Source organism: Buceros rhinoceros, unplaced genomic scaffold (assembly GCF_000710305.1).
Source record: "Buceros rhinoceros silvestris isolate BGI_N320 unplaced genomic scaffold, ASM71030v1 scaffold2769, whole genome shotgun sequence".
Classification (NCBI taxonomy): domain Eukaryota; kingdom Metazoa; phylum Chordata; class Aves; order Bucerotiformes; family Bucerotidae; genus Buceros; species Buceros rhinoceros.
In genome coordinates this window covers 3357-26266 of record NW_010431919.1, presented here as the reverse complement: position 1 = coordinate 26266, position 22910 = coordinate 3357, and the positions used below count along the sequence as shown (strand labels likewise).

Below are 22910 nucleotides of genomic sequence, written 5' to 3'. Positions count from 1 at the left end.
GTGGGGAATCCTCTTTGATTTCCCTGTCCCTCACATATCTGCGCTCATTTTGTATCCAACGTGAGGCCAGACGCGAGCTGAGCTGTTGATTTGAGCAGATCTCCAGTTTCTCTGGCACGGGACCATGCACGTCTCCCTCTCACAGCGTCAGTGAGAGCACAACCCATAGGAAGGGAAAGGTATGTCATGAGGAGGCTTTGCAGCTGGTAAAAGCAGAAAGTCTCCTTCCTGTGCTTCAGACATTCTTGTGGCCTAATGAATAAAACGCTGGGGTTTTCCCCCAAATTAATGTTACCTCTTCAACGACAACCCCGCTCTGCGCCAAGGGCTGCACTTCTGTGAACAATGTGAATGGAACTGACTTCTTCACCCCTGGAAGTAAACAGAGACTTACATTTTAACTCAAACTAAAAATTCCTTAAAGTCCGTGTTCTTTACGGTAATATTCATTAAGTTCTTCTACCGAATTTGGTGCATGGAGAAATCGCGTTCAAAGTGATGATAAGTTTCCATTTTAATGGTTCCTTAAGTTGTGAGTAATTTAGAAATCACTCGGGATCTTCTCGGGGAAGCTTGCCTTCTGTTTTTAAAACGTAACCTTTCGTATCCAACAAAGGGTTTCAGTGCAATAATAATTAAGGTGTGTCTCTTCGCTTTTACCTGCAAGCAATAATGATGTTGTCAAGCATTTCAGGTGAGACCAGCCCAGGATTTTGGGGTGGGGAAAGACACTCTGTTATACACCATCTTCAGTGCTTCCCTCTGAGGGAGGCAGAGACACCTTGAAGGGCTGAGTATAAGGACATCTACTGAGTGTCTTTTTAAATAGACACTGGAGGTGGGGGGGGAGGGGAAAGGGAACAGGCTTGTAACCATAACTCAGTTGGACTTGTATCCCAGAAGTCAGATGCCATGGATTGGTTCCCTCACCGAACGCCTGCTTTTCTCTTCCTTTTATTGGTAAGTCGGATTTTAAAATACTATTTGTAAACTCTGTGATTATGACAGCTGAGTCTTCCTCCGCAGATCATTACACTTCACGGTGTAAACTACCCCCCAAAAAAATCTCGTGAAGTTGAGCATAAAAAACAAAGCCGTGCTTATTTTAAACTGCACTTCTGGAGATTCTAGACAAATAATCTAGTTTTTCATTGAATGCTGACAAATGTTTCTTCTGATTTTGACTTTCTGCAGCCTGTTGATGTTCAATATGTGACTTTCTATGTTTAATGCATGACTTTTCAGGTGAATGTTGTCTGCGGCTACTGTTTAAGGAGTCACTGCTATTAACACAAGTCTTATCATGATAAAAATCCAAATAACTTGACTGGATAACATTTGGTTCTGTGTCTTTATTTTATTTTTTTTAATCAATTGAGGGAATATGAAGGGCAAATCTCCTTTTCTAAACTGCCTACCACGAGCGCTTCAGAGCTGACCAAATCCTACAGCTATATTCTAGAGAAAACCACGAAATTTAGTGAAGACCTTAGCTGAGTAAAAATCAAGACTTGGCCTCTTACTTCACATTACAAAGGATTCCTGTCTCGTAGTGCATTAGTGTCTGAGCCACCATGTGCTGAGCAAGTGAACGCATGAGGAAAGTGTAGCTCTTCGGGTTTGTTTTTCTCACTGTAATAGGAAAATTGTGGCTATGGTCAAGCGGCATAGTTGTACAATGTGTTCATCAAGGCATGGAAATTACCCAGAAAGGACTTTATAGAATTACAGATGCCCTCCTACACCTGTGATCTGATTTTTGCATGGACTATTTTTACTCGTCTGTGCTGCCGTTCTGAAATTAGGTAGGGGTTTAAGGCCTTAAAAACTGAAAAGAACAGGATTTCTAGGATATTTATGTCCTTCTCTGGCTTTCACATAATTTTACATTTTATGCAATGTATTAATAAACGTAGTTGTCTGATAAATTCTCAGTACTGACCTCTCTAGAAACATTATAAAGAGGGAAAAGCATTTGCTGTTATAGCATATGAAATTCTAAGACATACTTTGAAAAACTAACCCATTAATTTTAGGTGACAGCTCTGCAGTCAGTAAAGTAGAATGAACCAACACAGGGCAGTTGCCAAGAAAATGACGATAAAACTTGGCAAAAACAAGTTACGGTTCGGATGAGTTTCTGCTTGTTTCACTCTGCAGCACAGAGGTCTCTGAGATTGGCACGCTGCACATCACACTGACTCTTCCGAATTGTCGTGTAGCATTAGTGACCATTTTTTTTTTAACTCAGTTACCTGGTAGTGCATACTCCTGATATGTCGAAGCTCAAAAAATACTTGACCGTACTGTACTGTGTCTAAGCCCTGTCTGTTCAAAAGAGATTTTACTGCTTTATCTTCTTTCGGCAGCTCTGGAGCAATTTTCAATCTTTCGGTGTATTGCTGTTAGTTGTGACTGATGCGGGATAGGTGCTGGGTCAGGAAAAAGGAGCAATTGTGAAAATTGCTGTTATGTTTTGATGATGATCAAATACTTGGACTTTTACTACCCAGAGTAAACAATTGCTGTTCTTATTGTGCGTTCTGCACAGAGGTGTTCACAGTGACCTGAAATGCTTAATAGCATCTTCCAGCACTTTATAGAAAGCTGACGGACAAACTGTGGAGATGAAATAAATTATAAATTATGTAGCAAATTTTAGTCTATTCTGAGAAACAGTCTTGGTTTTCAGCTTGATTAATCTTTCCCGAAAATCACCTCTCTGATTGGTGCGTCTGGCCAGTACATTGTTAGTAAGCTGTATCAAATAAAATTGCTGTGGAGTTATACATATTGTAGTACATTACTGCACTTTCAAAAAGAGAAAACTTACCAGCCCTGAAACTAATAATATTCTGCATGCATTTCACCATTGGTGGGACTGATTCTGCAACCCCTGCTCACGTGACTTCAAAGGCGTAATTCTCATGAGTAAGGGAGTTCTGTTTGTGATACTTGCACAGACACGTTTTATGGAAATAACCTGTTTGATCAGGTATGACTCTTCTCCTGCCAGCTATCATGTGACAGCTCATAATTGTGAATTCACCGCATCTCCTATAAGCACTTTTGTCTGGCTACATTTTCCCATGTGTTATCTACGCTTCTTTTTTGGTTGTTTTTCCAGTTGTTAGGCTACGGTTGCACCTCCTACTCACAACTTGGTTGCACGCAAAAATATTAAGGGGCCAAATCCTCTCCTTGCGTATGCATGCAAAACATTTGCCTGGATGTAGCCAGGAACCTGCAGGTTCTTCTGCCAAATAATTTTACTGTAGAAATAGAAACTGAAGCAATTCCACATCCAGGAATTAACACCTAAGTTTTGGTTCTTAAGTCTGCAGTTTTACAATCCTAAGAAAAAATGGCCCCTAAGCAAACACGCATTTGCAGGTAGAGCACTCTAAGCCATATTAGAACTCAATTTTCATTGAGGAGATTTATTGGGGAGATTTAGCCTGACTAATTTGAAAAACTCAAATTTGAATGGTAATGGCACACGTCCTGTATTGAAAGTATTTCTCTGTTCATTTTTTTAATGATTAAGCTCAGTTACTGAATGGAAATTCATTATTTCTGTATGACTCAGTAGAATAGAAGCAATCTCGGTGGAAACTTCCCCAAAGTGGTCAGTTATTTGGACAAATATATTTTAAAATAAATAAAACATGAGCGTTGTCATACTTCAGCTGAAATAGCAATGGATTCTTCACCCTGGGTGCAATAAACATACTGATGTCAGTTGCTAACACAGGAAGCAATAGAAACACCTGACTTCTGCAGAATTAGCAAACAAAATGCCAGAAAAATCATCCTGAAAAACTTTCCCTTTAAATTGGAAAAAGCATGTTCATTAGTGACCTACAGATATAAAAAGTACAGACAAAAAACACATTCCTGTTTCGATTTAAATGGGAACAAACGACTTCTTTTTAAAATAAGAGGTTTTTGTCTTATGTTTCAACTCTGCTTCGCATTATTTCACACGCACTGATTTATTTTTTAAAGAGACGCAGCATTAACAAAGGGAAGTGTTCATTACTTCAACCTTTTACTAGTCAGAGCTTTGGCTGCGCAAGAAAGATGTAAAAGTCCCAAAATGCTGACACAATCAGAGCTACCATGGCACCCTGATGACTAATATAATATGTGTGAGTTCTCAGCACTCCTCCCATCCAGGCCAATAACAATACCACTGTTGACTTCAAAGAGAGAAGCAGATCCAATATGAATAATGCTGGGAAGATGTTAAAGGCGTGTTCAGTCATTTAGATTTGAGTAGGTGGAGGAGGGAGGATTCCATAATTGTGTGTAATACTGCTTGGCAGTCAATTAATGATTAGTTAATTCTTGTTTCTAAATTGCTTTGAAGATGTGAAGACCATACACATCCTATGGGCCTAATCCTGTTCCCAGTTACATCAGAATAAATCCAGAATAACTGTAGTGTGACTCTGTAAGGTGTCATTTTGGACATATGGTTCAGGTTCTGTATCGTTACAGCAAAAGACAAGTGTTCAGCCAGGGCACTGTGCAAATGACAGTCCTCGCAAACACATTTCCTGCCTGCACCTCTCCCAGCCCGAACCAGAAACAGCTTCTGCAATGAGCCTCTAGCTTCTCTGCAGAGTTTCCATTTTTTTCACAGTCTTTCAGAGACTAGCAGGACAGCAAATCTTGGTATCGTTCTGACCAGCTTGCCTACCCCCAGGTCCTCAGGATGCATCCCACGCGTTCCAGGGGCTCCTATTGCTCTAATCTATAGAAAGTACTGTACCCGGATACTAGGTTAGAAGGGAAACTCATTCACTACCTAGAAGCATGGTGGAGTTTCCTGCTAGGAGACAGTACTTCTCTGTTGGAAACAGCACTGGGAAAAAAGGGGTTGCATAGCAGAGAGATGTTAGACAACTGCTGGTGATAGCAGAGGACTTGAAAACATTAGCTGGGGAGGCAGAGGAACTTCCACCCCTGGATCAAGCTGGAGAGATGTCACTCCAGAACTCTTGAGGTTTAGCTGGTGAACTCAACAACTTTGTTCGGTGTCTGCCTGCCCTTCTTCCTATAACACAGCACTACCTAAGAGACATATCAAACACAGGCATCATCGGATCAGCCTTTTCAAATAATATCACAAACTGTACTAGGAACTCGGGATTCAAAACCATCAAGACTTCTTTCAGGTCATTCCATTAGCAACACTTAGCAGAATAGGTTTGTTCTTAGCTAGCACGGGACGAGCATGGGAATACGGGGGCCTAAATTTACAATCCCCAGCACTACCGATGAACAAATTCCTGACATTCCCATTATCGGTGCTCAAAACCAAAGGACGAAACTCAGCGTAAATTGAATAGTCTTCACTGCTTGAAAACAGAACTCCCTATAGGCTGAAATCAGGTGTTTTATGAGTATTCCTGTCCTTAACAGAATTCTTTACAGACATAATCCTTATTTCAGAGACACTCAAGACCGACAGTTTTTCAGTTAGGCCTGCAAAGTATGAGAGCATGTGGCTGGATGCAAGATACTAGTTCCACTGTTAAATAACAGAATAGGCCACAGGGTGCAGACAGTAGACGAGATTCACTAGCACTGCACTGGGAGGTGTACACCCATACTTTTCTGGGTCAAGACAATTGCTTGTATGCCAGAAGGGATTTCAGCCTGAGGGTGGAGAGGATTTCACTGTACTCACTGGCTCTGCTCTGCTGATAAGAAACATGGAATCCATGCTGTTTCTGGTGGACTTCATCACCCACATTCTCTGATAAGGGTGTAATCTGCCAGTTCTGCTCTCCCATGTTTCCCCAGACTCCAAAGGGGTTGTAAAAGGACAGGTCTGAGCTCCCACTGGGGTGAAAAAGCCCCACAGATTGAATGGAGTCTGACATTGTCCCTTCTCTGAGATGAGCAATGGCTTTATATGAATTTGAACCCCATTCTGGAGCTGAAGATATAAATAATGATCAAGACATAAACTCAGATTAATAGATGTATTGATGCTTTGATCACAACGTGAACACATTGCAATGATTCTCCTGCAGAGGACTTTTCTTAACCATTTATGTCAATAGCTTGCTTGAAGAAATGAGAAAAAAAAAAATCCTTAATCCATGGATAGTCAGATAAATTTCAAAGTCTATGCACTCAAAATGGGTAAATCCACAGACTAAATTCCCTCATTCAGAAGCGGATTAGGGCATCCGTTATGTGCCAAGGTCTCAGGGATGTTTTGGACAAGATCAATTCATTGGAGAATTCATTTCTTTGTAAATGAGAGATGGTGAGCCTCTTATGGCACAGGGAAAAGGGGGACAAGAGGAAGGAGCGTGGAGCTGCAGTTCATTAATCTGTTGCTTGTAAGACGTTGTTTTAACACAAAGTAAGTGGAAAGAAGCCTGTGCTCATCTTCCAGCCTTGATGGAAGAATGCAATCAATCTGAAGTGAGGAAAGTCCCATGAGGTAAAGCTACCATAGAGAAAAAGATTGTCACAGATTTTATCCAAGTATGACTGACATAAAACCCACCAGGTAAAACATATCAGACAAAAAAAAACCCCAAAACAAAAAAACCCCACCTATTGAACAGTACTAGGAAACAAGGAAAGTGGAAAATTAATAACTACAGATGTTAACCATTTGATATTTGATTAGAAAAGAGAAACTGCCACCCTTTTTGAGTCACTTGACTATTTTGTTTCTCCCAATGATGAATGAAGCAATCATCTAGCCCTGCAAATTCCATATTCTTCACCCTTTCTCATCTGAAGAGAGCAGAGGCAGGTGCTAAGTCCAAAAGAGATTCTCTGAAGAGGTACATTCACCAAGTTTTCACATCTTATTTAGGAACAAGGCTAATTATACTGTGCCTTCTTTTAAATTGTGCTAATCAAGAAATTGAGGATTCTCTATAATTTAAATTTAAAAGTAATTATATATTGCTTCTGATCCTGCCAATTTTATTTACTCAAGACTTTGGTCGCATAGTTAGACCTCAGATCGAAGCCCACTGCGCTCCAGGGAAATCTGCCTGATGACTGCAGTGGGCTTTACATCTTGCACGGAATCTCTTTAACCTCAGCGGGAAGTTTCAAGGAAACATTTTTGTTCTTTTTGGTTGAACTGCTCAAGGTTGAACTTTTTGGTTGAAGTGCTCAAGGTCTACTGTGGACTTTATAAATAAGAAAAAATAAAGAATAAGTTCTTTAGAATAAATAAATACTCCTTTTCTATTTTCCTAGCCATACTTTTTAATAGCAACTTTTGCAATCACTTTCTTCTGCTGAGGTGTTACAACCTAACAATCTGTGCGACAGCCGTACTTTGATGTAGGTATAACTTGAAATTTGCTACGGCACATCTATTCCAACTTAAAGTTCCGCCTTGAAAGAGAGAATTAATTTTGAAGGTGTTAACCTGTCAAGGAGTTCAAGTGATGGATATAGAAAAAAATGAATAGCACAAAGTAATTTATGGCAGACCTGTAGCTACTGCCTAGATAGGCCTTTGCAAGAGGCTTGAAAGAAAGTACCACTCCAGCCCAGCAGCAGAGCAATGTGTGGCAGCTGGGGTTTGCTTACTGCATTTTGCCCTGCATTTTTATATGTCAATCTTCTTATTGTTCTTGCAGGTACTCCTGGATTTCAGCACAGGATTTCATGTAGAGGTAACATATATTTCTTCATATATAGTTCTTCAATATATAGTTCTTCAGAAACTGGTTTTATGATCAAATGAAATGTGACAATGCAAAAATGAAATGGAAAATACTGAACTAAGACAATTCTGAACTTGAAGATTCAAAATATATTTAAATATTAAACAGTTGCAGGTAATAACCTGCTCACCCTCTCAAAAAAAGTTCTCCTTATTGTTGGAAAATCTAAATTAATTTAAAATGGATTGGGGTTACTGGTCATATGACACTGGAACTCTCTCTCAAAGGTAAAAGAATGGGATGAAAATGGAATGGCAAGATGGAAAACCTTCAGAAGACAAAAACGTGAATGGATCAAATTTGCTGCCGCTTGCAGAGAAGGAGAAGATAATTCCAAGAGGAATCCAATTGCCAGAGTAAGTAGAAAGAAAAGCAAAAGTGTTCACTGACAAGGAAGTTTTTCTAAAAACAAGTTGATAAAAGCAGAGATTTAAACGTACATTTGCTTAGAGTCGTCAAAGCAAGGAATGTAGAATAAAAGCAAGATGATGCAATATTCCCGGCTCTGCTGACACAGTCTCATAAGATGAATCCACATAGCTGCTGAGGAGTTACCAAAGGCTTCCTAGAACATTGCCATCAGTCTGCTTCCTGGAGAGCTCCAACCATAGTCTCTTTGGTTGCAGCATCTGTATACCAGATTGCAATATCTTTCTTTTTTCTTCCACCCTGAGAAACATGCGAGCAGAATTTCAAGGATAGCTCATGACTTCTGTGGGCAACACAGCAAAGAAGTCTTCCTATCCTCTCACCAAGACCCTACCCTTACTGAGGTCCAGCCATACTGTGATGCTCTTGGAAATCTCTCTCTCCGCTTCTCTGTGAGAAGGTTTAAGAGAAATAGAAAGCCTGTCCATCTCTTAAGGGCAGAAGGATCTCTAGGTTCACTGTTTTGTAGAAGATCCTTCCATTGATTCTGTCAATTGAACCTTGTGATAAGTGGTTGAGAAACTGAACTTAGAGACATTTTTTGACAGGAACTAATAGTAGGAAAGAAAGCCTTGCAGGTGTCCTTGGTAAACTGGCATAAATTATTATTATTTATTATTGTAGATCCGATCAGATTGTGAAGAAAACAACCCAGTCACATACAGCATCTCTGGAGTTGGAATTGATCGTGCCCCCTATGGAATATTTGTTATTAACCCGAGAACAGGAGAAATTAATATAACATCGATAGTGGATAGGGAAGTAACCCCAGTGTTTGTGGTAAGTACTTCCACTTGCTTTTACCTCTATAATGACGGACCCAGGGTGGGGCAGGGAGGGCAGAAGGAGACAAATTCATTTGCTTCAGATCGTTTCTTTGCTTTCTTCACTTTTGGTTTTAAAACAAGTAAATCTCTTTATCTAGATACGTTGCTTTGCTAAACACTCAGTGACGGGTTTGGATTTGGAACCACCTCTTGAACTTCGAGTCAGAGTTCTGGATATAAATGATAACCCTCCTATATTTGCACAAACTGTATTTACAGGATCTGTTGAAGAAAACAGCATGGACAGTAAGTAACTGTGTTATGTCTGTTACAGTTAGTGGAGGTCACAGAATGCAGTTAATATAAACCTGGGGTGCTCATTCTACTTTTTCTTAGGCAATGACATACATTGGCCAGGGCTACTGCAGAGGAAGGAGCCGCAGATGCTCCTCCAAGTGCTGTTTGAGGTGGGATCTGACCTCATTGCCTAAAATTAAGCAGCGATGCTTCCTTTCCCCATACCTTTCACACATGAATGCTGAGTGTTCCAGTTTCTAACCATGCCTTCATGCATATTCTTTCAGATGTGAAAATTTAAAATACATCAGTTCATTCCTTATCATTAAAAAAAAAAATTACATTCAACCTACACTTATTTTTCATTTGAGGGTATATAAAATCTATTTTTCCCGTTTTTTTCTATTTCAAATATTTGTATTTGTAGCTTGAGTATTGCAGTTGCAATACTCAATTATTACTAAATAAATCCTTCTTTAAATCACTAAAATGGTTCCTTTACAAAAAGTACATTGATCAACACTATACATGCATACAGCACCTAATGCTCATTTTCTACTTCCTAGAAATTCTCCTTTAAAACCGGAGATCTCTTACATGACTACCTAGAAGCTCAGCACTTACTGTTTTTACACAGTGCCTCTGGTGACTATAAGAAGTCCAGTGAATATCTACATTACTCATTATACTCAAGTCATTAATACTCTGCCAGAATCAGCACTACAAAACTAAATTTTAGTTTTTCCTTGTAAATGTCAGTGAACAGAGAGGATTCTACCATTTATACACCCGAGTTTTAGCTTTGCCTTGATGAGTTTTTTGAAGAAACAAATCAGATTTTCTGATTCATCATTTAATTTTTTTTTTTTCTTAGACACTCTGGTGATGAAAATAATTGCATCAGATGCAGATGAACCAAATCACTTGAATTCCAAAATTGCCTTCAAGATAGAGAGCCAGGAACCTTCAGGTCCACCCATGTTCATTATGAATAAATATACCGGAGAACTCCATCTTGCAAATTATCTTGACAGAGAGGTAACAGTTCCCTCCCCAAAGTTAAATAACATGATGTTGTGGTGCATATGGTTATAAGAGTTGGGGGGAAAAAAGAAAGAGAGAAACAGGTTGCGTTTTTTGCAAAAATTAAGGGAGAAATGCATTTTTTCTATATATTATACTAAAATGCCTAAGGTAAACTCCTGCATTAGGAAATAGTAGCAAGACCTGAGGATTTAAGATGTACAGGTGATCCTTCTAACAGGCTCATTTCTCTTTCTGTGACAGCAACATAGCAGCTACAGTCTTGTGGTGAAGGCGTCAGACCGGGATGGAGCTGCGGATGGAATATCATCCCTTTGTAATTGTAACATTAAAGTCATTGATGTCAATGACAACTTCCCAACTCTTGCTCAAAGCTCTGTGAGTTTCTAATACCAAAAGCAACACCCCTCTTAAAATCCTGTTTAAAGCACGGTTTGATAGCAGAGGGCTTACTAGGGCGCTTTCACGTTTGAATTCTCCCTGGAGTAACAGCGTTGTTCCCTTCCAGCACGCTCAAAACACCATCCCACACTTGCGCACCAATTCTGAAAACATACACGCAGATTATTTTTTTATTCAGAGAAGTCAATTCTGACACTGACTCCTCTGTATTCAGAGAAATCCAGTCATTCACATGTCCACACCCATGCAAGACGTCCAGATTATGTCGATTAACCCAATCTTTGTATGATCTATTCTTATAGAAGTCACAAATCCATTTCCTCTAAGCTGCCTCTGCAAACACTGAGGTGATACAGCTCTTCAGATCTGCAGCCCGAATCACGATTTACCCACAACACGTGATTTTTATAGAAGTGGTATGGACTGTGGGCAGGGTGTCCTTCCGTAGAATCTCTGCAGTCAGCTGTGTTTTCCTCACATCATTTATTTTAGTGTTTGCTAACAGGTATTCATCTGTCATTCCAGTTTTCAGCAAGTATTTCAGAAAATTCACTCAGTTCAGAACTGCTACGAATACAAGCTCTGGATGCAGACGAAGAGTTTACAGACAACTGGTTCGCAGAGTTTTTCTTTATATCCGGTAATGAAGATAACTGCTTTGAAATTGTTACAGATCGAGCCACAAATCAAGGAATCCTTAGAGTAATCAAGGTATGGATAAATCTTGTGGTTCAACTGTTGAAATCATTGTCTTGAAGTAGTTTTAATTAATTGTTAACAAAATCAAATGAGTGCTTAAAAACACTGTCACTCAACCACTTAAAATAGAAAATATTTACATAAAATTAAAGGAACTTTTATTTATTACCTCCGTGTTTTGTCTTTTAGGAACTGAATTATGAACAACTCCAAAGTCACTCACTGGTGATTGGTGTCAAAAACGTAGCTGACTTCCACCACACTGTTGCGCATCAGTACCAAATTTCTGGGACACCCCTCATAATAGAAGTAAAAAATCAGATTGAACCGCCAAGATTTAATCCGTCTTCAATGACAGTCTTTGTACCAGAAAGAGCAAGAGTGAATTATGTTGTGGGAACATACACAGCCTTCGATGAGGACAGAGGAACTACTGCATCAAATGTTGTGTAAGCGCTGCTCACTGGATGGAGTGATTCTTTTAACTGAGATTTCAAAGGCATGAGGAATAGGCATTTTAAAGGGTGCTTTAAAAATCCACTTAAAAGGAGTTAATAGATTAGCAATAAAACAATAGCAATGCAATAGTATATTCTTCGGCCCATTATTAAGCTAGGATTGCTTTTGTTTCCTGACCTACTTTCTTTAGCCTTGTGTACAAGACAAAGAAAATATAATTTTTCTAACAGGCTGTAGATCAAATATATCAGACCAGATTTTTTTTTCTAACCCAACCGGATATTACTTTTTCTCGAGATGTTTGCTACAAGCAGTATAGAAGAGGTCACTAACGAATCATTCCATAGTAAAAAATAAAAAATTTAAATTATTTTACCCTTATTTCTGCTGAAAGGAATTGTAATGGGACCATAATTTACTTTTTAATGTAGATTGAAGTAAAATACATCCAATTCACAAAGGTTTGAAAAGCTTTCCTAGAAGAGAGAAATATGCTAGCAAACACAACTGTAGGATGTTACAGGAAGAGCTGTGGCTTTAACTACTGACATCAACAAGGCTTCTAGTAAAGGTTTTCAGGGTCTGGAGAGATTTTACTTTCGAACTAGGATGCCGCTTTCAAAATATAATGGACTTCTACACATTTACTTTATTCCTAATTATTTTTCTAGTCTACATCTTTGGAAGTCTACAGGAATTTTGCTTGAACAAGGTGAAATTCAATAGGACTTAGCACAGCCTAAAGGAAAATATTCCGAAGTGACAAATATTCTTCACAAAATGAATACGTAATAGCATATATTCATAACATAATGCTGAGTATTTTTATTTCACCAAATACAGATACAGTATAGGACGTGATCCGGGTGCCTGGTTCAGAATCAATCAAAACACTGGTGAAATCAGACTGAACAAAGTTGTTAACTGGGAATCAAGCTATGTAATGAATGGGCAGTACATAGCAGAGGTTCTGGCTATCACCAGAGGTAAGAAGAGAGATTAAGTTTTCTGAAACAAAACTCTCTTTGTTCCAGATTTCTCTCCATGTTTTTTCCTGTCTTCAGTTTTCCCACCTGAACTGCTTTATAGTACCAATGTTCCCTCCTGACCACAATTATCTTCTTTTTACAGGGGTTCCTCAATATACTGCTACTGGCACCATTGTGCTTTCAATGCAAGACATCAACGACAACTGCCCAATTATCAGCACTGAATTAAGGAAAGTATGTATGCGTTCCCCATCGGTGATCATCACGGCAAAGAACAGGGGCGGTGAACCACAAGGTCTACCCTTTACATTCAGCATACATGGTGAACCTCAAACTACATGGATTATCAGATCAATAAATGGTAAATTAATCTACATTTTATAACAAAATAAATCATAACAATAATATCTAAGAATATAGATTAGGATAGCCTTTTAATACCAAACAAAACAGTTATTAGAATTTATTGTAATCTCACTTAAATGTGATTTTATTCTCATACGAATCCAAGAAGTTGAATCCATGAATCAACTATAACTAAATTAGAACTAGAATTAGAATCATTACATGTGCTTTACCTAGTTACTTTCTTTTAAAGGAAACTAAAAATATACTGCTAAAAATAGGGCAGCAAAACTTTACTTGAGTGTAGTTACGATAAGCACCTCTGTTGGTCTAAACCTAATGAGGTAATTCAAAAGGAGTAATTTCATACCTTTTTATTTCTATATTATCTTAAAAAATCCTAAGCATATGACAAAACTCTCAAATTTATAAGCTTTTTAGTCAGCAGAGCTTTACTTTTATGAGAGGCACATCAAAATGGCAGATAAAGATCACACATTACTAGATGACAGAATTTGCATAACTGACTGCATGCATAGAGAGTATATTAAATGGTAAATATCACAATTACAACTACTCTTGTGTCTCCTATTTGTCTCAAGCAGATGCAAATGCATAAGTTTAAAAATCTTTTGAAAACATGTAAACTCCTTGTGAGTGAAAAAGAAAGTATAAAACTCGCAATTTTTATGTCCACTATTGCACAAATAAAAATCAGTAGAAAAAATCAGTAGAAAAAAAGTTCATTTTCCCCTTTTAAATTTCTCAGGTTAAAAAGCGATGACTAGATTGATCTGACTCAGGTTTTCCAAAAGGAAAAACTATCACAGATGAATATCATAAGTTTCACCTTTGAGTAAGGACACATAAATAACTGAAGATCTTAGAATGGGAACACATAGTCCTCATTGTTTTCTGTGAACAGTACTCACAACAATTCTAGATTTTTAAAGTGTTTATAGTCAATACCTTCATCTAAATATTCTTCTCTTTTCTTTTTTCCCCTCAAGCTTCCTCTGCAGAGCTCATGAATCAGAACATTGACTTCTACTTTTATAAGATCCATATCAATGTAAGAGATAACCAAGGCCGACGCTGCGCCAGACCGTATATAATTCCCGTGCAAGCTTGTCAGTGTGACAGTCGTAATTATTGCTTCGGTGGGGCCACAAAAGTAATTATCATTGGTGATGGTAAGGCCAGCGGCGGCAGCGAGGGTGTCAGCGCTGGCGGTGGTGCTGGCGGTGCTGGAGGTGGCACTGCTGGAGGTGGCACTGCTGGAGGTGGTACTGCTGGAGGTGGTACTATTGGTGGTGATACTGGTGGAGGAGGCCAGAAAGAAGAAAGTGGTGAGTATAGACCTGGAGAAGGAGATGAGGACCACACGGAGTGGCAGGATTACAGTACGAGTCAATACGACGGATATGCTGGAACCACTGATAGTTATGATGGAAGTGTATATCCTGGCAGAAGTTTATCATCTACCACACTTAGCAGTGCTGCCATCGGCCTGATGTTTCTTGGTGGATTAATATTTGTGCGTAAGTATAAAATTAAGAAAATAACTCTATTAATTCTCTAAAAAGTCTATTTTAAAATTCTTCTAAATAAGGTGATTTTTCTGGTTGGTTGTTAACCTGTTGGCTCCCATGCTCCACTTGACAGAGTAAAAAAAAGTGGTTTAAATTATAAGAATTTCTATATATTTTATATTCTACATATTTAACTTAGAAACTACAATTTCCTTCCTAAGACTTAGGGTTCCTAAGGTGTTAATCAGTTCTCAGACCATCAGACAGAGTGAAAATGCTTAGTAGAAGATTCAGAAGATTTTGGGCAAGAGCTGTTCATTTCTTATGAAATTTCACTTTGCAATTTGTACTCAGGTTACATTACAGAAAGAAATGGACAAATATCAGCTCCAAGTTGTGTATGAAAAGATGTAAAGAGCAAGCTTCCTCTGGACTCAAAGGCAGATTCCAGTAGTAGAGCAATAAATATAACCATCTTAAATTTTGAAGCTTTTGGCTACTTCTGCCAAACATTCCGTCTATTAAAAATGAGAAGCATTTGTGGTAACAGGCTCAAACCAGATCATTCATTCCCATGTCCTAGCATTTCTGAAGAAATATGAGTTAAGAATGACTCAAGTTAAGACTTTATGCAAGCAATTACTTCTCAGACCTCTACAATCAGACATGATTGTCTTTCTTTCACAGCCTGGGCATCAGGCAATCAACATCTAAAATTCCCCAATGCAGAAATCCTCACTAAAACCAGAGGAAACGGGGTTTCCCCTGATTTTTTGGTGTTTGTTTTGGGTTTGATCTTTGATTAGTAGGAATCCATAAACACAAAATGTGGAAGCTACAAAACAACTGTTTTGTTTGTAGTTCCCAGGTGGTTAATGTTGCAGGACAGACTCTCTTTCTACCTCTGGAAATCTCCTCTCCTAGTTGGTAGTCTGGAGTAAATATGCCCTTAGTCGTGCGACGTGAGGCAGCACTTTGTGCACTGCAGAGACCTTTCTCCTCTTCTCTTCAGTTCACTTTGATGTTAAACTAAGAGGTTGAGATGCTTTTCTTAATCTGGTGTTGGCAACTGTTCCTCTCTCCACTCCCTCCGCAGTGCTCTGAGATTACTAATTTAGCCACCTAGGTTAAGGACGTAAAGACAGCCAGAGCCTTCCTAAAATGAGCAATGTGTGCAATGCTGGCGTTTAAAGCATTCAGCAATTCCAGCACCGAGTTCTTCAGTCAACTAAGCAAGCCACTAAGCACACTGGGACACCTGACTGTTAAAACTGGGGTTTGCCTCTATTGCTTTTTCAAAATTATCATTATGTATATGTGATGTGAAAAATGCAGCTGGAGCCTTAGCCAAAGACCTCTGCAGCCAGACGGATATCCCTCCACTGATTCCCGTGTCTCTATTTTTACTAATGTGTATTTCTTCCCAATTACAATATCTGAAGAGACAAATGCACGCTTATACATCAAGAATGAGTATCACTGAATGGTATACGTAGCAAGACTGGTTCTGTTTGTTTAATTTTCATATGCAACTTACATTCATTCAGCTGAGACAGATCAAAGTCTGTTCCCAGGTGTATAGGCATAAATTTGGAGTAACAGGCCCTACTCCACCCCCACTTTGCTCTACTATAACTGAAGATACAAGTTATTCTGAATTTCCAAATATATACATTTCCAAAAGCAGCTAATGATTCTGAAAGCCAGACTTGCAGGTTGCTTGGTTGGAAACATTTTAAAAGACATCTTTCAAAATTTCCTGAGCACCTGCCCTCTGGGAAAAACAGCTATTCCTGTGAGGAAGAGATGTCCTAAATCTCCATTTCCTTTCTTCTTCCTTGTTAAGTGATTCCAATTTTGATGTCAATGAGCGACTGTTGCGGCTGTGGACCTGGTGCTGCAGCTGGAGTTGGGACTGGATTTGAACCTGTGCCTGAATGCACAGAAGGGGCAATTCATCCGTGGGGAATAGAAGGTGCACAGCCTGAAGACAGGGTCAGTACATCCCATGTTTCTAAAACCCACAGTAACTCATATTTACAGAAAAGACTGCATTTGAGAAGCATGAAAGTGATTGTAGCATTGTGACATCTTCTGAAAGAAGCCTGGCACTGTCTAACAATTCCCAGGCAGATATGAAAGGTGATTCTTAATTAACATTTAACATTTTTGCAGGAGGAGTTTGTGTGGTTTGAGTTGTGCTCGGTTATCTTGGCTCAACAATTTGGTGTTGTTATTCCCTCAGCTAAAACTCAATAAGTGCAAAGAAGGACAAGATAACACAAACCATCTTCACTGATCACCTTTTACTTTGACAATGAAAAAAACCTGGATAGAATCCTTTTTCTTTTCTTTTTTTTCTTTTTTTTTCTTTTTTTTCTTTTTTATTTTCATGGAGATGGTAATTAATAGTTTAGACTGGTAATTCCTTAACATGATTCACAAAGTCTTGGTTTTCATCTGCAAATTTCAAATTCACAATTCAAGGAGTCAAAATGTTGTTTTCCAGGATGTCTCACACATTCTTGCCCCAACAACAGCTGCAGGAGGTGAATTTGGTGAACCCTCTGGTAAGCAGATCCGACATTTTTCTATGTGCGCTATCATAAAGCTTTCAGAACTTCTTCTGAGTCAAGAAGCACTTTGGTTTCTCAGCTTCAACCCAACTGTTCCAATCCTCCATCTACAGATAGAAAAACTGATGCTAGTAGGAATTCCAGTATGAATAAAGGATCCCAGGTTAAAGCCTTTGAGCAGATTCATTTCTGCAAACTACATTTATTTTGAAATATCCGCTAAGGCCTTCAAATCCCAGGCAATTTTTCTTTATCATTCCAGCTACCGAATGGAGGATCTTTACAAGGCACAAGCTTCAGTAGGAATCAGTCTTGAGGGCAGAATAAGGAAATTTTCTTTTATAACTCAGTGGTGACAGGCTCCATTTTTCCCAATTTCCAGGCTCTGCTTCTCACAAGGGAGAACAGGACTTGTCATGTGGCGAGTTAATTCCTGACCATTTGTGCACTAGCCTGGACAGAAAGCTGGTACAGAGCACAATAAACTGATGCTTCTGAGATAAGGTTCTCCCAGAAATTCAGTGGCCATAGAGAATAAGTCAAACTTTGCAGTGCTACTTTCTCTTTTTCCCCATTCCTTACTCCACAACAGGAAGGAAGGATGCTGGCACAGACCCATTTTCACTAGCTTCTGACAGGAAGAACTGTCACTCTGCAAGGCAACTTCTCTGATGTCTATAGATTGTTCAAAAATGTTCTCATCCTTAAGGTAAACTCAAAAGAGAACATTTTGGGGCATGAACATGAATTAAGTGTCTTTGTTTTCAGAGAAGTTCTGCTGCCATGACAATTGAAAAGTTTAAGATTTGCACCAGTGATTTACTTAATTTTCACTGCTCAGTACCATTATGGTGAAAGCCCCTGGTTCATCTTCTATAAACCGAGACTAATGAGATCAAATGAAAAAACAACATAATTTAGCCTATATTTCTCAATGTAATCACAGTCAAGACTGCTGTATGCAGTTGGTTTATTATATTACATGCTGATATTTAAGACCACTCGTTCCCTGTTGCCATATATGAAAAAATCTGGAGAAAATAAAACCCCGTAAGTATGACTTTATGATTTCTTGTAAAGGTCATTTTTCATTCTGCATTATGAACCCTTGTGGTTATTATGATGAATTGTTGTTCTCTCAAATCCCCCTTAACAATCTAATGACTACAAAATGTGAGTTACAAAACTATTTCTTTTAGAAAAGAGTTTAAAGCAAAATCATTTTAACCCCGAAGTGATCATAAATATACATTTATGTATTTGAATAAATATCCATAAGCATTATCTGATTTTCTAATGCAAATCCCGTGAGAGCATATACTTACACCAGAGAGAGGAATCTCTCCAGCCAATTACACAAATAAATCATCGATTTTCTAAAGCACATAGGCACGTGCAGCATTGCCGCAGGGAAAAAAATCAAGCTCTTAGATGTCTGCTAATATGCGCTTAATTCTTACTGCAGTTTCAATGTTTGGCTCATGGGACTGAAATCAGTCTAAGATACCTTTAGAAACTTGGTATCTTGTCATGGTACTATTTGTAAAAACAACTGGCAGATTCTGTGTAAATTTTCGCAGAGCATGAGAAGGATAATTTTTTCTGCTTTCAGACATATATACAAACACATACGGAGGAGGAGGAGTCGTAGCTTCTGGTGTTGAAGAAACCACAGGGGTTGGCTATGGCACTGGTACTGGTTACGGAACAGCTGGAGGAATTTCTGGAACAGGGGAAGTGAAAGGGTCGGTTGGAGGAACAATCAAAGAGTATCGAGAAGGAGGTGTGAACATGGCCTTCCTAGACAACTACTTCTCTGAGGTAACTACCTGATCTTCTTTGCGTTTTATCTGTGAGCCTACTGTTAGATTCTCCTCTCCAAGCTACAGGGTGGAAATCCAAAACAGCTCCACTCAAACTGAAACCTCCATGATATAAGACTGGTGTGAGAAAACTAGGAAAAAACACGACACTGGTAGTATTGCTTCTGAGCTGCTGGCATAGTAGATTTGAATGCTCAAAAACCCTCCTGTAAAATTGATGGACACAGTGCAGTAACTGGTAGCAAGCAACTTCAGCTTCATAAATGACCACCAAATTTACGTATTTGCCTCCTTCTTCAGTGTACAAATAGATAATAGCTTTGTGAAATTGTTATCACGTACTTCTTGTACATCTTGTTTAATGAAATTACTTTAACTCTTAAAGACTGAGAACACCAGTACACTTAATTCCTCACTGCCATTTCTGTTCTCTAAAAGATTTGTGAACTGCAAATTACATAAATACGCAGTTTTCTAATTGACAACATATTAATTAGCATTCATATACGGTATAAAAATATGCTATGGAGTTTACATGATTATTGGATTAATGGGATATATTTTCATAATTAACATGAACTGTGAGTCATAAATACTACAATTGCATATGTCACCAAAATAACTATTAATATATAAGGATTGTTGTATTTCAAAGTCTAAATGAGATTCAGTAGGGAGAGGACAGAGCAGTCCTGGAGTCCGGAGCATGGTCTTCTCTCAGACCATGATCTCCCTGCCTAGGCTGGGAGCGCTATGGATTAACTGCCTGCCAGCCGCAGGCCCCCACAGATCACCCCCCTACTCACCATCTCAGTCTCCAAACCCTCTGCCTCCCCATCCTCAACCTCCCGCTTTGTCCTTTCCTGTTTCCTCCAACACCGCCCCTTGCTTACTTTAAATTCTCCTGCTTGATCTCTCTGTACTGACTGCCCCACCATTCCCAAGGCCACAAATCAGCCATCACCACTATGCTCAAAATGGATATAGTGAGCCCCTCTGGGCTCACAACACCTTCCTTGGTCCCATCCCTTCTGTCCTGGCCTCTCCGCTGCTCCCTTCGCCATCCTGCCAGGGGATCCACCTCTTCCTACCACTTCATACGAGTATTGCTGCTCAAAGAGTACATTCGTTCCCCCTCCCTTTCACTCTCTTCTTTCACCCCACAATCAGACACACGGACTGCAGACCAAATTTGAGATGGTAAGTGTTTGCAGAAACAAGAATAAAATATGAGTAACATTTGAATAAAACTTATTTCAAGGTCACAAAAATGTTGATGATATAATCTGTCCAGCTGATGTCCTGTTTTCCAAGTCAGATGAGCCTTACTGTGGTTAGGGAACCCTTACTACTGTTCCAGTCTTCATGGTTAAAAGCCTGATGAAAAGTCACTCTGTTATACTCTTTCTTCTGTTTTTTCTATCTGCAGAAAGCATTCGTATACGCAGACGAAGATGAAGGTCGGCCAGCTAATGATTGCCTATTAATATATGACCATGAAGGAGTCGGTACTCCTGTTGGCTCTGTGGGTTGCTGCAGTTTTATCGGAGAAGATATAGATGAAACTTATTTGGATACATTAGGACCAAAATTTAAGACGCTGGCAGAGGTCTGTCTGGGCAAAGAGATTGAACCTTTCCCTGACGTCAACCTGCCCTGGCCAGGCGTTAACGTCACCTTTCCCAACCCCGAAGGCGATCTGAACCTCCCACCACCAGGAACTACCATCGTAGTCAACGGAGGCGCACCTATGCCTCCTCCCGTCGGCACTACAACGGTTGTCACTGAAAACACCTACACATCTGGGTCAACCATACATCCCCCAAGGCCGATGACGGATCCTTTGCTCCACGGCAACATGACGGTGACTGAGACCTACACCTCCGGCTCCCCCGCTCTTTGTGTTGACCCACTGCGTGCATCCAATGTTGTCGTAACAGAAAGGGTTGTCGGTCCTGCATCTGCCTCTGATTTGCGCGGCATGCTCGATATCCCCGATCTCACAGATGGGTCCAATGTTATCGTCACGGAAAGAGTAATTGCGCCAAACTCCCGCCTCCCGACCTCTCTGAGCATTCCCGATTTAGTAGACGGATCAAATGTGGTGGTGACAGAAAGGGTGTTCAGACCTGCCTCTGGCATGCCAGGCAGCTTAATAAATATTCCCGCAGAGTTATCGAATGCCCATAACGTGGTGGTCACCGAGAGGGTAGTGTCAGGGTCCGGGATGGGCAGCCTGGGCAGCACAGGCCTGGCAGGGGCAAGTCTGGGGGGGCTGAGCGGCACAGGTCAGATGCTCGGCGCCGACCCTCACCTGGGCCAGGCAATGGGCACAGCATCCCCCGGCACCTCCCGGAGAAGAGTGACAAAGTACAGCACCGTGCAGTACTCCAGTCAGTAAGGCCTCTGCCGCTGTCCCTTCCTGACGAAATTGCCATTTGCACCAACGCTCGTTAGCTGCCACCCACCAAGAATATTGTTATTATTTATAACTAGGAAATAGTTCTAAAGTTTCAGGGATTCCTACTTGTGTGAGGATCTCCAAAGGGTGCCCCGTTTCAAGGTCAAACGCGGGACTCTGTCAGCGAAGGGAAAGTTGGAGTTAGCTTTAGGTTTATTTCTTTCTCTTCACCTAGCACTACAAGCGTACAAACAGAGAGAGATCTGATTGCCGAGCAGAGCACTGAGAGGGGATCCTTGAGCGCATACCGTACCTGCACGAATTGATGTCATAAACAAATTGCGAAAACTCTGCACTGCCGAGCGATCTCCCACCACACGTAGATTTGGGTTAAGAGCCCCTCACTGACAAGACAGGAAAAGAATGTAATTATCAAGTAGTCAACTCAAGACTAAACAAGCACTTTCAAATGCATCACTTTACTTTGCATGTAATTCAAGGAGCGCTACAAAACCGGCACTCTCTCATCACCTACAATAGTTATAAATAATAATCGCATAAGCACAATATATTTTCATTACTTTCTGAAGTTCTCAGTAAAACCAACATTCCGCCACGGCCTGCCATTCTGTTACTCTCATGGCGAGGAGTGTGACCAGCGATTTGCCGCAGCCAGCGCTGCCACATTGACACTGTCGCCCTGGAAGAAGTTGCCATCATCTTTTTTCCGTTACCGTTACAGCTTTACTTAAATCTAAAAGGACTTTAGTGACAACCAGGAGCTCTTAGTCAGATTTTTGTGCCGCACTATGACTCCCATTTAAATCTCCAATGTCAGGTTATATTAAGAGGGCTATAATATACTGTGCTAGTCGTCTTTTCTAATACTGACAACAAAATAAAATCTTAGAAGCTTTGTGATATGGGGAGGAAATAGCAAATATTGTATCACTGACACTGGTAGCTGAAGTCCTTCATGAAAAGAAAAAAAAAATCTTGGGAGCAACACAAATTTGTCAATAAGCAATGTGGAGAATTGTTATTTCATATGTCAATGTATTTTGCATTGATATTTTGAAAGTTTATTTGAATGTGTTAATTGAAAAAGTCTTTATGATTCTATAATCTTAATTAAATCTGGCTTTTATTTTCCCACAAAAACAGCTCTACTGGACTTTGTTATTCTAATAATACCTTAACATGTCTTGGAATATGGTCTGAAGGAGCAAAATACTGAAATAGAGTATCTATCTCATTTTACTTCTGTATCATATGTATAGAAACCAACATATATGTATAGAAGCAACATCGCTTCAGTGTAAATACGACAGAGTTATACAGAGGGACTAGCTTTTCTTGCTAGACCACCAAACCAGTAGTTTTCCCTCAAATTTTGCTTCTTCAGCTTTGATGGATAGGTTAGTGA

General features: G+C 39.7%; 1 protein-coding gene across 1 annotated transcript; it reads left to right on the top strand.

The window, feature by feature from the left end:
• Nucleotides 1–912: 912 nt before the first annotated feature.
• Nucleotides 913–21484, top strand: LOC104499982 (desmoglein-1-like). The gene is made up of 16 exons (XM_010143563.1): nucleotides 913–960; nucleotides 7635–7670; nucleotides 7949–8077; nucleotides 8775–8930; nucleotides 9076–9223; nucleotides 10089–10252; nucleotides 10502–10636; nucleotides 11186–11371; nucleotides 11549–11808; nucleotides 12662–12804; nucleotides 12950–13168; nucleotides 14163–14693; nucleotides 16531–16679; nucleotides 17194–17254; nucleotides 18873–19081; nucleotides 20513–21484. Exons 1-16 carry the CDS (start codon nucleotides 913–915, stop codon nucleotides 21482–21484), a joined length of 3546 nt encoding a protein of 1181 aa, XP_010141865.1.
• The last annotated feature ends 1426 nt before the right edge of the window (nucleotides 21485–22910 follow it).

What these genes read in the sequence shown, in the direction of transcription:
- LOC104499982 (XM_010143563.1), top strand. Translation starts at nt 913, where the DNA reads ATGGATTGGTTCCCTCACCGAACGCCTGCTTTTCTCTTCCTTTTATTG. An exon ending in CAAATTATCTTGACAGAGAG is followed by an intron (nt 10,253 to 10,501) that starts GTAACAGTTCCC and finishes TTTCTGTGACAG; the next exon opens with CAACATAGCAGCTACAGTCT. An exon ending in CAACTCTTGCTCAAAGCTCT is followed by an intron (nt 10,637 to 11,185) that starts GTGAGTTTCTAA and finishes CTGTCATTCCAG; the next exon opens with TTTTCAGCAAGTATTTCAGA.